General features: G+C 35.5%; 1 protein-coding gene across 17 annotated transcripts in view; it reads right to left on the bottom strand.

The window, feature by feature from the left end:
* Positions 1 to 4,652: 4,652 nt before the first annotated feature.
* Positions 4,653 to 16,041, bottom strand: part of PUM2 (pumilio RNA binding family member 2) — a 78,778-nt gene continuing 67,389 nt past the window's right edge. For 7 of the 17 annotated variants that reach the window (XM_039887767.1, XM_039887768.1, XM_039887773.1 and 4 more), the window contains 7 exons: positions 15,076 to 15,205; positions 13,347 to 13,481; positions 11,053 to 11,190; positions 10,062 to 10,187; positions 9,684 to 9,805; positions 8,955 to 9,147; positions 5,710 to 7,634 (listed from right to left, as the gene is read on the bottom strand). In XM_039887767.1, the coding sequence (XP_039743701.1) occupies positions 7,503 to 7,634; positions 8,955 to 9,147; positions 9,684 to 9,805; positions 10,062 to 10,187; positions 11,053 to 11,190; positions 13,347 to 13,481; positions 15,076 to 15,205 (976 nt within the window). In that variant the 3' untranslated portion in view covers positions 5,710 to 7,502. Of the gene's footprint in view, positions 7,635 to 8,954; positions 9,148 to 9,683; positions 9,806 to 10,061; positions 10,188 to 11,052; positions 11,191 to 13,346; positions 13,482 to 15,075; positions 15,206 to 16,041 lie in introns of all 17 variants that reach the window. The other 10 variants (XM_039887775.1, XM_039887774.1, XM_039887776.1 and 7 more) reach the window with 4 other exon arrangements.

Here is a 16,041-nt window from a genome sequence, read left to right as displayed (position 1 = left end):
CAAATCTGCAAAGCCCCCTATCCCTCGATATTTTTCTCCAGGGATGGTAACATTCACAAGTTACAGGGGTGTGGGCTTGGCTGTTTTGGGGACCATTCTTCAGCCAACCAAAGGCAGATAGAGAGGCCTTTCCAGGTGGGGAACCCAGCAAAGAACAGGCAGGGAAGCAAAGAAAGAGCTTCAGAAAGTTGAGAAACTGGAAAGAGTCTGCAATGGCCTGGATGGGCCAGAGCACTGGACCTCTGGCGAGAGCTGGGACTCATGGAGACAGCCTGTGTGGTTTTGTGCCACTGACAAGCAAGCCTACGCAAAAGGAGCCACTGGCCTTTCAGAGCAGAGGAGGGACACAATCCGTTGTTTTTTTTTTTGTTAGAAATATCCTCTGGCCCCTTGGGGAGGGAGATTGCAGGTGGGGGACATAGGGAAAGCCCGCAGGGAGAGAGGACCAGGGTTAGCAGTCAAAATGGGGGCGAGGAGCAAGACTGAAAAATACGGAGGAGGTAGAATGCAAAAAGGCTTGAGGGAGAGGAAGGGTGCGATTCTGAAAATCAGTGGTCATATCTTTCCATCTGGTTTACGTTAATAGCTAGCATCAGACGGGGCCAAATCCACGGTGGAGTGGCTGCGGGCAGCGCCGGGCGCTGAAGTCATGCGATGATTCCCCCTGTGGTACCTGACTCAATTCTGGGCCACCTCTGGAGCAGCCTTTGTTTGAGGCTTGGACAGGACGCTCCCCCGCAGGCAGGTGTGACAATGCCAGCCACACCCTACCACGTGTAATCGGGTTGATTCATCCTGAGCTACTTCCTAGGGTGGGGCAGCTAGCGCCAGGCCCACACTAGCGGATCCCTACACTGCGGAGGCCAAAGACCTGGAGTCTGAGAAGCCCCAGGCGCTCTGACTCAGCCCCCTGCTGGGAAGGGGTGCTGATAGGACTAAGGAGAGCTACGGCCAGGTCTCTCACCCACGCCACCCTCTCAGCTAGCAATTGTATGCAATTTCCTCCTGCAAATTCCTAGCTACCGTGACCTCAAGCAAGTAACTTAACCTCTTTGTGCTTTAATTTGTTCCTCTTTGAATTTGGGGAATACTGGTACTTACCTCAGAGAGCTGTCGTGAGGATCATGTGAGATAAGCACTGTGAAGGGCTAACACTGTGCCTGGCATACAGGTAAATGCTACCTGCACGCTAGCGATCCTGAAGGTGTGACAGTGCGGTGCCCTAGCGTGCACACGTATTCCTCACCTCCAGCCCCAGGGTACACATGCAAATTCACTCCACAGCTAGAAGGTGACCCTGCATTCCATTACAGAAACTATTAGGAAGACGTGGCAAATTGATAGTCTCCAGGGCTGCATTTGGTCAGGGGAAATTTGCCATCATGGTGCTTAAAAAAGATTTCCAGAAGGGAATTGATCAGAAAAACCCAGATTTCTGCTTTTCTAGCAGGATCAGAAGAACTAGGAATGCTGGACCCACATCCCTTCATGGCAAGGACTGGCTGAAGCCACAAGTTATGAAGTGCGTGCATTTCTAGCTCATCCACCACCTTCTGGCTGTGTGTGTGTGTGGGGTGGGGGGGTGGGGAGTCTGAGTTCCTAAGCCCCTGTCTAGCCATTAAGTGTGTTGACTCTGGCATCAGACTGGATTTAAATTCTGGTCTTGCCTTCCTGGATAAGTCATACGTCCTAAGCCTGTTTCTTCATCTGTAAAGTGGGCATAAGAACAGTACCTTCCTCATACAGTTGTTAGGGGGGTGAAATGAGATACGTAAGTAAAGCACTTAGCGCCTGGCGCCTAGTAGGCATTTTGTACTTTCCAGCTATTGGTTTATTGCTTCTGGTACCAGCCCATGACTTCGGGATCAAAGCCGACCTCTAGGAGACTGGAAAGAACTGTCCTTAATTTGGACAGTTTTCTCCCCTCAGGTCTCACCCCTGCCAGCTGAAAATGCCTGGACCTGACGTTTCCGCGTGTGTATGTCATGACCAATCTCTTGGTGTACATACTTTTTAGGTCTAATCAGGAAACACACTTACTGTTGACCCAGAACCCCCACGAGGTCTCATGGGTACCGTCACGCCTGGTTATTTTCTCATTCTCCTTTTGGAATGGTGGCACGGAGTGTTGGTGAAGCTGAAAAGGAATTCCTCTAACCAGGACTGAGGGACAAAGCAAACTTCCCCGAGTGGGGGTGGACACCAAGCCCTACAGAGAGAAGAGGGTTCTTGGCAGAGAGGGTAGAAAAAATTCGACGCACACGCCTAAGTTAGAGTCAAAGGAAAAGTTTGTTGAAGAAGGGGTAACACTCCATCGACAGCATGGTCTCCTCTCAGAGAGCGAGGGAGCCTGAGAGACTCAGAGGGACAGAGACAAGAGACTAGGACAGTTGAGAGACAGAGTAGACGCTGAAGGACCCCGACTGTTTGGGGAATTCAGTTAATATACCATTCTTTAGTTCCTGTGAGTTATAGTTTAAAGACTTTGTTTACTCATTTCCTTTGATAGGGACACAGTGAGGAAGGGAAAGCTTATGTAGAGTGAAAAGGTAATATGCAGTGTGAAAGGCCTGCTGGCCGTTCCCAGCCTTTAATCAAGCACTCAGCAATTGATCCGTTGGTCGACCTCTCAGAGCTTTTACAGAAAAAAAGGCTCTCAAACTGCTCAGTGGAAACGATACAAGCACTGGGTGTGAGGAGCGGCAGAAATCACCTTATGGTCCTGAACCAGAGTCTGACTTTCACAAAGCTTCAGCAGCCTCTCATATGCTTTTCTAGTGGTGTGTGTGTCTCCAACCACATGGTCCTCGGTTTCCTTGCCCTGTCTCCATTCTGGCAGCCATACATCTCAAGGCAAAGGTATTGTTATTAGTAGCAAGAAAAAAAAAGTAAAATGCTGTAAAGTTAATTATGTCAATAGTTTTACTGATTTAGTGATTTATCTGCAACTTAAAAGCTCATTTATGGAAACATAAATGAGCTCCATGTGTTCTGAGGCTATTCTTTATGTAGGCAAAGAATTTTTTTGTCAACTATGGCAGAAATCACTGACTATTCACTGCCCCTGCATGTCACATATACTCATTCTTATAATTTTAGGAGGTGGGTGTCATTTCCCTCACCTACACTATGAGGAAACTAAGGCTTAAAGAATAAAATCGTTTGCCTAACAATGTAAAATGAAAGGGTTTGGAACCTGGGCGGTCTAATTCGAGTCCAAGCGATCCATTATACTCCGATGCCCAAGAAAACCTGAGTTAATGGTAATTTGGCCAATTTCTTTTTTAAACTACCAGACAGAATACAGGGCAATTTCATTTGGCTTAAGTTCCTGGCAAATACTTAGAAAAAAAAAAAGTTTTTTTTTTTTTTTTTTTTACTGGAACATGAAAGAAACTGTCTACAGAATTTGGAGGTAATTAAGCTCAATAAAAATTTTATGTAATTTTAAGCTTCCTCACGAGCTTGTAGTTAGGTTCTTAACACCAAGCATCTACTCCTCAGATCTGATGTTAAGTGGGCAGGCAGGGTATTACTCCTACCCTACAGATAGATAACTTGGAGGCCTAGGTTTGCCCAAGATCACACAGCCCACTTCCCCAGGGCCCAATGTAGGCCCCACTCCCTCCCTCCACCCGCTGCTGCAAGGCACACCGAGGCCTCAGACCTCCTACAAGTGAGCACCCAGGCCACAGCACTCCATGCACTTGCCTGTGTTCATGGATGAATTTACTCGAAGTCTGGGGCATCCAAACCCTCTCAAAAATGTCAAGTCCAGTCCCATTAAGTTAGGTAGGTAAGGTAGACAGTGAATATTGCTCCTCAGGGGTTTCTGAGGATATCACTATATTGAGGGCAAACAAAACAACCACTAACCAGGTGACTTTAGGAAGCTGTCCTTAGGCTGGTAAGCGAGTGGAGGAATGAATTATTTCCTTTGGAGGACCTTTTAATGTCATCATGACCAAGTAGCATAGGTCAACAATTCCACAAGGGCTCCTTCAGAGAACCAAATCAAGACAAAATTATAACTGAGCAAAAACAACATATATGATGAAAATTCCTTTCTCCATTTAGTTTTATGTAATTTCCATTTTGGATTCTATCAAATCACATGGCTTTTATTTTAAATAGCTATAAAAGGGACAGGAAGATGGAAACAGTATTAACAATGGTTGTGAATTAGGTTCCAGGTGTCTTTTAACATGTTCTCAATTCTTAAAACCAGTAAGGATTTTAAAACAGTACTATCCTATGGTAAAGCTGAAGTCGGTGCCTTCAGCTTTGCCGTGGATGAACTTAGATGAATTAACACACCGAAGTTCACAAGGTGGTAAACTTGAAATCCATGCCTGAACTCAATCTGTACTTTCCTTTAGCCAACACTGTCTCCTTAGTGCATGTGGAAAGGAAACAAACACCTATGGGTAAAGATAAATGCTTTAATTTAATCCTCAAAACCACCTTGAAGAAATCACTTTATCGATAACAGGCTAAGTTTCATTCTATGAAGTCACTCTATGTAATCAGACAGAGATCCAGAAGTTAAAAGACAGGATTAATACCATCAGTGATCAGTGGCCCCAGACTAGTGTCCATGTGATAAAAAAAATTGTTTTCTTTTAAGTCAGAGTAAACTTGAATGGGCAACCTGAGGTGCAAAGGGGTATTTATCTAGAGAAAAACACAAGACCAGGTTTATTTCATACAATGTTATTCACACATTTTTCATTTTCTAATTTATACATAATATACAAAGTGAAGATAACATTATTTCTTATGAACCAATAAGAGCCAGGACTTAGACAAACTGGTCCAGAAACAATCCATGTCAAAAGGAGACACTCAAGAGTAAAGCCTAAGTGGTTCTGCCCAATTTTTATTCTGAAACACTGTTTTCTGATTTTATCAAAACTCCATGCCAACTTATTAAATGGTGGATTCAGAGGTGGGCACCAAAAATGGTAGGCCATAAAATTTCTACAACATCATCTTTTTTGAGAACAGGTCCTAAAGTACTGGGAAGATTGGGTTGTCAACATCAGGACACACGGGACCTTCAGGACCCAAGAAGATTGTTTCCCAATGTGCTGTTCTCTAGGACTTCCTACATCTGCAGATAATTGCCTATGCCAACAGAGGTAAGGACAAAGGAAGACCAGGAATGCAATTGTGCAAACCCAGGAGAGTCACTACCAATCTCCAACGAGGACAACTTTGATCCTAAAACCATGAGCTGGTAATAGGAAAAAAATTTCCACACGGGGCCAAGACACACTGAGGCTGGCAAAATAAGGTAGGGACGGGTCGGAGAGAGCACTGCATGGGGGAAAAGCACTGCCAACTGTGACTGGGACATGCTGATGAACCAGTGTGACCATGAGAAGCGACAGTGACAAGTGGTTAGATTTAATGGCCTCAACATGGAATGTTGGGTTAGAAAACTAGAATAACTCAATGTCAAATATGAAAACGTATGCCTGGCACCCCAAACTTTATGCCATTATTTTTAGGTTCATGATATGAACGGCTAAGTGATAAAGCCTTTATATTCAATATTGTGCTCAGAAGATCGCTTTTCTTCTGCAGACTTCTAATAAAAAATCCCTTACATGTTCAATCTATAGATAGCATGGTTCGTTAGTTTTCAGCACTAAACATAAGTGGGTCAACATAAATGTTTTATACAAAATACTGACTTCAACAAAATACAAAGCACTTTCTTTATCTTTCAGAAACTGAATATACAAAGCAAGTTTTTTTCCAAAATATTTTCATAGGCAAAGGATTAAAAACGATTTTAATTATACACATATGGTCACAATTTTGCCTTAAAAAGATCGTTGGGAAATGTACATAAGGCCGCTTGTAAATGTACATCATGTCACTGTTATGTCTTATGTCCAGAGGAAAAAAATGTTATCATACAGATTTGCTCTTACTTGGGAGTAGGCTATCCAAAAATACAGTACTCTTCTGTACAAAGAAAAAAGTCACATCACATTTAATAAGATGGAAAAAGCATTGGCCTCCATGGTAACCAAATATCTCAGTCCAATACTTTCTTATTATGCACAATACCCTGACTTCTTGAAAGTGATCCAAATCCTAGCATGTCCATATTGACAGAGTCTACTATGTTATAAAACAAAATGTTTCTCACAATAAAAAGAAAGCTGGTTCATACTTCTGAAACCATATAAAGATAAAAAATTTTTAAAAAATCACTCTCGATTTGGAGAAATAAATTTACATTATACAACACTATATGCCAGGTCAAAGAGGGCAGGGACATAAATGTACACTAAAATGCAAATGTTTCTCAAAGAGATAAAACAAATTCCATTTACAGCATGAAGGTTTACAAATGTACACCTGTACAACCAAGGAAAGCATCACTAAGTTAGCAAGGCTTTTATAATAAACATTGAAACAAGATTTGCTTTCAAAGTGTAAACTTACATCTATAACTACACACACAATGCATATATTTATAGGAAGCAAAAAAAGCTATCTGAATATGTAATCATGCTTAAATGTTGAGCTATCAAATTCACTTTTCAGTGGCCCCTTTTTCACCTCTATCTGGTTCCTACTTTCTGAATCTACTATGAAAAAGCAAAATAAAGCTCAACACTTCCTCAACATGTCCTTGTAATTCTATAAGCAAAACAATATACAAATTTCCACTTTCTCATTGCAAACCAAACTGAAAAGTTAAAGTGGGACTTAACTTTCCGTTCAGTGCACTTAACGGGATGGAAGTGTCACCATGATTGTTTTTTTCTACTTCTTATAACAATTACATATGTAAGTATATACAATACTTCTGTACATTGCCAGAGATGTTTTAGGGCAGTATTTGTCATTAAAACCACAGCCATCGTAAATAATGTAGGTTCTTTACATCTCAAATCATTTAATTCTTGTCTTACTTGCGAAGTTTTATTTGCATGATAGTTTGTGAATTACCAAAATACAACTTAACTTTCTTTTTAAAATATTAATATTTATGTAGTTGATTGGCAATCTGTTATAAAAGGCTTCACACAAAGGACAAAGAAAAATGACTATATTTCTATATACATCTCTATAAACCTGTTGTGCTATGGGGTCCGTAGACCTACCAGACTGCAAGCCAGTTTATTAAAAGAATACTGTACTTTTTCCTTTAAAAACTATTTTTGTGACTTTACAGGTAAAAATTTACAAAATATGTGACAGTATTTTTTTGATACAGTTACATCATATACAGGCATTCTGTGCTTTGCCAGCAATCCAATCTGATAGGTCTCCACTCAGGGTGGAATATAATTTATAATTCACCACCCCCACCCCCCAAATATACACAAGAACCTTAAAAAATTTACAAATGGATGAATAAAGTCAATAAATAGTTTTGCTTTAAAAAAAATTTTGAAGATTCATAGTTGAGTTGTGTTTTGATAATTCACAAAAGAAACATTCTTTTCACATGGTCACATCATCTTTCTCTTTTTCCTTTACAGCATTCCATTTGGTGGTCCTCCAATAGGCCCTAGATCTGGGCTATTTTTCAAATAGTATTTTTCCAACTTGGCCAGTATATGCTTCCCGTATGTGTATTTGCGCAAAGTAGTAATGTGAGGTCGAATCTGAAAAACAAACAATCTGCTTAGAAAATCCTGTTACTTTAAGTTTCTGATTTCTTTAAAAAGCACCCCCGAATCTGAGTGATTTAGAAGAATAGTGAGCTATTAAATTCCTGTAAAGTTTATGAAGGCAAAATTTTATGACTTGAGACAGCTGGACAAAAATTCAATAAAAAATGAAGCAAAAAACATGAACAATCAATCGGATGTGTGATGGTGAATTACATTTATGTTCAATATCTCCTCAATAACTTTAAAAATATAAATGAAAAGAATCACACCATTACCTTCCCATCCAGGCTGGCAAAGATTTTATAAATAATAACTGCTAGTCATGAGATAATGGTAAAACAGGCAATTTTCATATACTAAAGAGATGTACGAACTTGTACAAGGTTTTATAGGAATTTGGCAGTATCTATTAAAATGTACAATATTTATATATTTTGCTCCAGCAATTCCACATTAAATTGTTAATCTACAAAAATAATTATGTAGAGACATTCATATAAAGCACTGTTGGTAAGAGCTAAAAAATTAGAAATAACCCCAATATCATAAATGTGACACTGGCTGAAATAAATAATGTAGTTGTTAAAGACTGAAAATTCTTTATAAGTATATATTTTTAAGCAGAAATATTAAATTCTGAAAAAGGAAAAAGGCAGAAAAGAAATTGAGTTGAAGAATTTAAAAAATCAGAAGGCCAAAAATACTTTAATGATCTTAGATCACTTTCTCTCTATCTAAAGAGAGGTCCAAAAAGGCAATCCAAATGCACTTTTGTCCTGTTTCTTAATAAATTTAGAAAAAGATTGAGTATTTAAATATATTTCCTCCAGTGTTCTTTTTAACAGTAAGTTTTCCACTGGAAACTAATATTTCTTAAAGAATCATTAGATTCTATGAAGAGGAGGAGAGAGAAAAACAGCTTAACGGATTTAAAAAAAAGCCAATCAAATCAACATAAATTCTCTCTTTGGAAAATGTATTAGGTTGGTGAGAAAATCTAATTAGATTTTAAAATCAGTGTTCAATCTATGTAATATATCAAACCAAGTGCATCTAACTAAAATAGGGATGGGAAGAGCATGCTGAAGATAAATGAGAAATGAATGTGACTTTATTGAGCAGATTACCCTTAAGAATTTAATAATAGGGTACACTATACCTACATCTGCCAAAGGTTATTCACTGATTTTAGATCCCCCGCTGCCACGTTATAACATATACAAGGAAATTAAAGCCTAGGGAATTTAAATGTGTAGCCTAAAGTCACACAATTTGAATCACCTATTTAAGTGCTACAAAATGTATCATTACCTTGTGCATGATTATCTTTCTCTGAGCAGGTTCGGCCATATCGATCATCTTCTGAACCACATAATTGGCATACTGGTCCTTCATCATGGTGTATAAGGCACTGTGAGGACCATCATTCTGGCAGCAAACTTCATCAATCAGTAAAGCTCTCTCAGCACGGGATGCATGAGTAACACACTTTTCTACTACATTGCTAAAAATTAAAGTACATATGCAAAAAACACTGTTATTTTTTTTTTCTTTATAGCAAATTTCCTTGGCTTTTTAAAGAACTTACTCAACACACTGGAACACAAAGAATCAAGATGGGATTCTCTTATAATTCTCTTACAATTACTTTTAGGAGAAATTTGTATTATAGGAGAATCCATATTGGACATTTTATAAGTTTAATTACAAACCTTTAAAAATTATAGTTAAAATGATAATTTAAAAAAGGGGAAATAAGGTCATTAATAAGGCCTGAGACTTTCACAAACATGCACTAAATAAGTTAAATTTGCATTTACTTACAGGTCTTGGGGACAAATAATTTTCTAAATACAGATTTCAAAAATAATTTATGGGCAAATCAGTTTGCAATGCAGATTCTTTAAGAATAAAAGCAACGTTCTGTATGTGTTTTTTGAACTCTACCAAAGAAAACATTACATTCCAATGTTATATTCTATATGTATTTTACTAATAAGAGTGAAAAAATTGTCCTTGAATTAGAAAATATTGCAATACCTGGCAAATTTGTGCTGACTCAGGGCTAAGACCTTTCCTCTGATTTCGGAAACAATTTTGCTCTTGTCTTCAGGTCGACCGTGTTCCAGTACATGTTGAATAACGTAATTGCCATACTGGTCCTAAGTACAGATATTTAAAAATTACTTTCCTTAAGTCACTCCTTAAGAATAATGATTTTTCTTTAAAAAGATGTTAATCGTTTTTTTAAAAATCCTGAAGTATACTCAGGAGAATATGTTAGTCTTTTGTTTTACTGTGTGTCTCCGCAATGTGTTAATTTCAGAAAAAAAAATTATTTTCTAAAAAATGGAACAACTCCCCCCCCAGAACCATTTAAAAATATATAAACATTTCAAATTATTAGGGAGTTTATACCTGTACCAACTGCTCTGTATGTTGGTGAAGTTCTTCTAAGATAGGTAAGGTCTGCTCTGCAGTGCAATGCTCTAGGATGCGCTGGATTACTCTGCAGCCGTAAGGATGAGTTGAGAGCACAAACACCTTAAAACAATGGGAAAAATTAAATTTCTGTTCTCTGACATTTCTGGAAAGTTCTATGGGGCAGACAGATTTCTGATGACATGCTACACTAATTTCAAACAGAAGGAGTAGAGATTCACATTTATGATCACCACGTTAGCAAAGACTAAGAAGTGGGGGTGCTCAATTTAGGAGCCAACAGATATTTGATTAAAAGGAATCTATGAGAAGATGGAGGGCATGCAATAATGAGAAGAAATGGACTGTGTGTGGGGTGGTATTTGTACTTACTGTCATTAAGAACTATTAATTACTATGTATTAGTTAATAATTACTGTTTAACTTATTATAGTCTTAAGTCTTCCTCCCTACTCTCCCTGGAAATTTGGAAAATGTTAGGTTCACAATTCTTTTTATTTATTTTTTAAATAACTTTATTACTTCTATTTATTTATTTTTTATTATGGTGACATTGGTTAACGAAATCCAGTAAGTTTCGGGTGTACAATTCAGCAGTCAGGCATAAATATATATATTGCATTGTCTGCTCACCGCCCATAGTTAAATTTCTTCGTCACCACATATTTGACCCCTTTTACCCCATCTATTTCCTCCCTCCCCCAGAATTTACAATTCTAATAGAAGTTATCTTTACTTCTTAAAGTAACATAATTAAACTCATATTTCTACAATTTTCAGGTTGAAAAAAAATGAAGCTATCTATTGATTCACTCTATAAAAAGGCAGAAATTAATGCACATTCGCTATTTTGCCTATTTTCGTATGAATATACTGGGTATTATTTTGGGACATTAAAAAATGTATTAACAATCAAATTCTACTAAAATGCTCTGCTAACTGATTAGAAGTCAAAAAACAATCTTACTTGTGCTTTGAAAGCATCAATGATGAACTGTAGAGACTGTGGTTGAACACATTCAATACACTTTTGTACAACATGGTTCCCATTCTGATCTTTGACACATTTGAGTACATGACCATCCAGCTCCTTTACCATTTCACTCTGCAAAAGAGAAGATGACATTTAAATAATTGTCTCATTAATGTAACATGATTAAAAATACTGAGCTAGGAACAAAAGTATAATCAAAATTTTGTTTGCAATTTTTTATATATCAGTTTCAAATCTGCCCCCAAAGTACAATTAACTAAGAAGCCACTGAAGATGAGAATTACTAGAACATTTTGCAATCTAATATAAATTATATTTGCTGGAATATAATCTAGTGATAAATTTGCCATATTTAAACTACTATTTTCACTGTGTATATCTTCTGCTCATCTTTCTCAGCTGACAACTAATATAACTCATTCAGAACTTTTTCTCTACTTAGCACCCACTCCCCTCAAATAATTATTTTTAATGACTGATGAGTCTATCAAGTGCATGAAAAAGGGTAAAGAGTTGTGCAATTACAGGATATGATATTTTCACATATTTTCTCAATTATAGGAAGAAATTATTGAACATTTTTCTTCTTTTTAAATGATCTTATAATAAATAATTTGTTTCATATAGCTTTTATTTATCATCTGATACCTTTCAGGAACAGATTTTCAGGAGATTTTAGATTTGTTTATTTAATAGGCAAAAACGACCCCTCTCCATTTATATTTCTTTGATTACTAATAAGGCTAAACCTATTTAAAGTTTATTTACAAATTAATTTTTTTTACTAATGCTCTTAATATTTTTTTCTCACAAATTTCTAAGAATTTGTTAAAGCCTTAATCCTTTGGGATAAATATAGGTCGTCACACAATAATCTGTGTGCCTTGCCTTATCAGTGCGACAGGAAATAGTATTATGAAGAAAGGAGTATACAATGCTGTAAAGGTATTCACATTTAAAATCTCTACCCAAAGAACTCTCAACTATATTCTGACATAATTGTGGAAAAATCCTGTTAAGTCAAGATATAATAGATGTTTATAATTATCAACCAAATTAGAAAATAAAAATGTACTCAAGAATCCATACAAAGAGTATAATATCATTATTCATTAACTGGTTCATCTAAGTCTCACTCCCAGTGCTTTATATTTTCAATTAAAGACATTAAAAATATCTTTAAAGTATCTATGTAAATTTGAGGCTTACAGCAGAGAAGTTCTAAGATTCTACATTATCTATTTTGTTATTTCTCGATTGTAATATATTTTCAATTACTCTAAAACTCAGGATTTCCTCTATAGAAATGCTATTTTCTCAGATTTTCAATGCTTTGATTAATGCATACATGCACACATCCATCCATCTATATATTACTGTTTTTAACTTTGCAATTTACTTTATTGTATGTATGTGGTTTGGAGTCAAAGCTCATTGCTTTCCAAACTTATTAAGACTACCTTTTAAGAAGTAATTACTTCCTTATTATTTTCATTATAATACTTAAACCAATTATATAGAAAACTGTATCTTGGGTTATAAATTTCTTTTTAAGAGTTTAATTTCACATGAGTGCTACTTCAATTTATTTAAAAAATTCAGATCAGCATTTATCCTCATCCCAGGACTACTCGCCTTAATATTCTTGTCTACCTCAAATAATTTTTAAAATTATTTTGACCAATTACAGGAAAAATTCCCATGAGTATGTGATTTGAATTGCATTAATTCTGTTTTAACTTAAAATATTTAGACTTTTCTCTCTCTCTCAAACTGTAAATCTCATTAAGAGGATTCTTAGGTTACTTTTCCTGTTGAGTGAGATTTTTAAAAACTTTATATATATATATATATTTTTAACTGGCATACAGAAATGTAACTGATCTTTAAAATTTCATTCTTATAATAAAAGTATAAGTATAATCCAAATAAACACTGCTAATAGTAAAATGTATTCCTGATACGATAGAAAATGAAATAAGCAAGAGCAAAAACATTGTCTAGCATTCTGCTTGCCACATAGTCGGTACTCAAATATCTTCATTCAGAGATGAAAAGATGTTACAGAGAATGAACAGAGGATGAAGATCTGTTGCATAACTTTTAATTAATAATTTACCTTTTGAGACTGATTAAAAAAAAATCTTTTAGATTTTTTAAAAATCTAACTGTGGAAACATTTAATATTTACTTCAAGCTTATTATAAGATATAAGAATAAAGTAATTTAAAAATTAAATAAAATACAAAAATTTTGTCTTAACTTACAATTACCTGCTGGTCAGATGAAATAGACTCTAATGCTTTCTGAATAACACGGCAGCCATACATCTGCAAGGCTAATGGTAGAACATGACCACGAATACGGGTAGCCAGGGCTAATTTTTGATCCAAACTCCCGAACTGACAGAGAAGAAAAATAATATTAATAGAAAGTGACCATAATGTTATTTTGCTAAATTGAATAACCCACTGTTTGCAGCCTATTGAATACATTTTTAAAATATCACATTAGGTATTTATGCAGGGAGAAGGCATTTAGGTAAAAGCTAATTAAGATAAAGCCAGAGATGCTTAAAATGTTAACTGTTATTACTTTATTGGGAATTAAGTCATACTACCAAAAATTTCGTTGTGACTAACATATTAACTATTATTCTTTTAACAGAAACATCCTTACTCTTCAATTCAAAGAAGCAAAAAAAACCTCTCATCTTTAATATAATAAACTTCTTAGCCATTCCTTCAGACTAGATAATTCTCAACTATATTTTGACATAACAAGGTACAATACAGATGTTTAATTACAAACTAAAAATCAGGTAAATTATAAAATTAATGACACCTAACTAATCTAAATAGAGACTATAATATTATTCATTGCTTCACCTAAAACTTAACTCAATGCTTTATATTTTCAGACATTAATCATGGTTAATATTAAGCTTCCTATTTAAAGTAGGTCCACATATTTTAAAAATATTTTTGTGACTCATAAGCTATATAAACATCAAATCACTGCTGTATGTCTGAAACTAACATTGTATGTCAACTACATTTTAAAAACATTTTGTGATAATATACCATAAAATATGTCATTTCGACCATTTCTAAATGTATAAAACTCAGTGGCATTAATTATATTCACATTACTGTGCAACCATCAAACAAAATCTGCTTCTGAATCTTTTCCATTGCCCTAAAGGACCATTAAGCAGTAACTCCTCAGTCCCTGGTAAACCCTAACCTACTTTGTCTCCATGAATTTGCCTATTCTGGTATTTCGTGTAAGTGGAGACTGATATTTGTCCTTTTGTATCAGGCTTAGTTCACTTAAGCTTCATGCATGTTGCAGCATGTATGAGAACTTCTTTCTTTTTTGTGGCTGAATAATATTCTACTGAATGTACAGACCACATTTTGTTTATTCATTCATCTACTGGACATCTAGGTTGTTTTCTTCTGGCTATTCTGCATAAGGCTGAAATAAACTCTTGTTGTTTGAGTCCTTGTTTTCAATTCTTTTGGGTATATACCTAGGAGCGGAATTACTGGATTATATGGCAATTTTACATTTAGTTTTTTGAGAAACTGCTAAACTATTCTCCACAGTGGCTGCACCATTTTATACTCCCACCAACAATGTATGAGTGTTCCAATTTCTTCACATTTCTACCAACATTTGTAATTTTCCATTTTTGATTAAAGTCATCCTAGTAGATGTAAAGTGGAACCTCATTGTGGTTTTGATTTGCGTTTCCCTAAAAACTAAGGATGTTGAGCTTCTTTTCATGTGCTTATTGGCCATTCGTATGTCTTCTATGGAAAAATGTCTATTCAAGCCCTTTGTCTACTTTTGTTGTCTTCTGTCGAGTTTCAATTGATCTTTAAATATTGTGGATATGAAATCTTTATCAGATAAATGATTTGCAAATATTTTCTCTCGAGCTCACATATTTTCATGTGGTTGGATAAACAAACATGTATGGGTGCTTACCTCAAAAAACTTCTGTATAACATAGTTGCCAAAAACATCTGTCATTAATTGATATGCTGCTTGTAGAATTTCATTAAATACCATCTGTCGCTCAGCTGGAGTAGCTCTCTCTAGCTTTTGTTGTATGAATCTACGTGGAAAAATGTTTAAATGCCACAAACAGTACATTGGAAAGCAGCTCCTGCAAAATCTGTATCTGATTTGAGTCCTGCACACCTCCAATTCCATATATACACACATGAATAAAACTATTTCCAGAAACAGTACTAACACATTTTATACTATGGACAGCCAATGTAAAACAAAAAGAACAAAAGGCATGAAGCATTTCTTTTTTTTAACATCTTAACTTAAAATAACTCCTAGTTAGACTGAGAACAAAAAGATGTTTAATCCTCTTAAATCAGTTCTGGTTGAATTATCATCAATGAAAAAAATTAAAAACAGTTTACTGATTATTCATGTATCTTTCATAATATACATACAATATTACTAAATCTTCTTAGAACATAATAAAAGAAATATTAATAAATAAAATTCATCAAGTACAACTGAATACCTAATAAGCTAGCCCCTGTGATGCGAGGTTCATTGCTAGGAGATAAAATTTGTATGCAACTATCTAATCGAAAACTATTTTTTAAAATTTCAGGTTTACCGTTAAACTATAAAAAGAAGAAACATCTCAAATTTGATAAATGTGTAAGAATTTTACTACTACTTTCCTTTCTGTGCTGTATCTTGAGAATACGAATTAACGTGCCTCAAGCATTACAGTACATGTTCAGTATTAAATGTACAGAGGCATCAAAATTTTCTACAACAAAAGTGAATGTTTTAATTTAAGCTAAGTTATATTGAATATAAATCTATAAAGCAACACAAAAGCATTTAAACTTTTATTTTTTTTTTTAAAAAGACAAGTAGGGATGCTTAAAGTCCACAAATGTAATCTGGAGTATTTTC

Source organism: Pteropus medius, unplaced genomic scaffold, assembly GCF_902729225.1.
Source record: "Pteropus medius unplaced genomic scaffold, Ma_sr-lr_union100, whole genome shotgun sequence".
NCBI classification, from domain to species: domain Eukaryota; kingdom Metazoa; phylum Chordata; class Mammalia; order Chiroptera; family Pteropodidae; genus Pteropus; species Pteropus medius.
The sequence above is the reverse complement of the archived record's forward strand: the minus strand, read 5'-3'. Positions and strand labels throughout refer to the sequence as shown.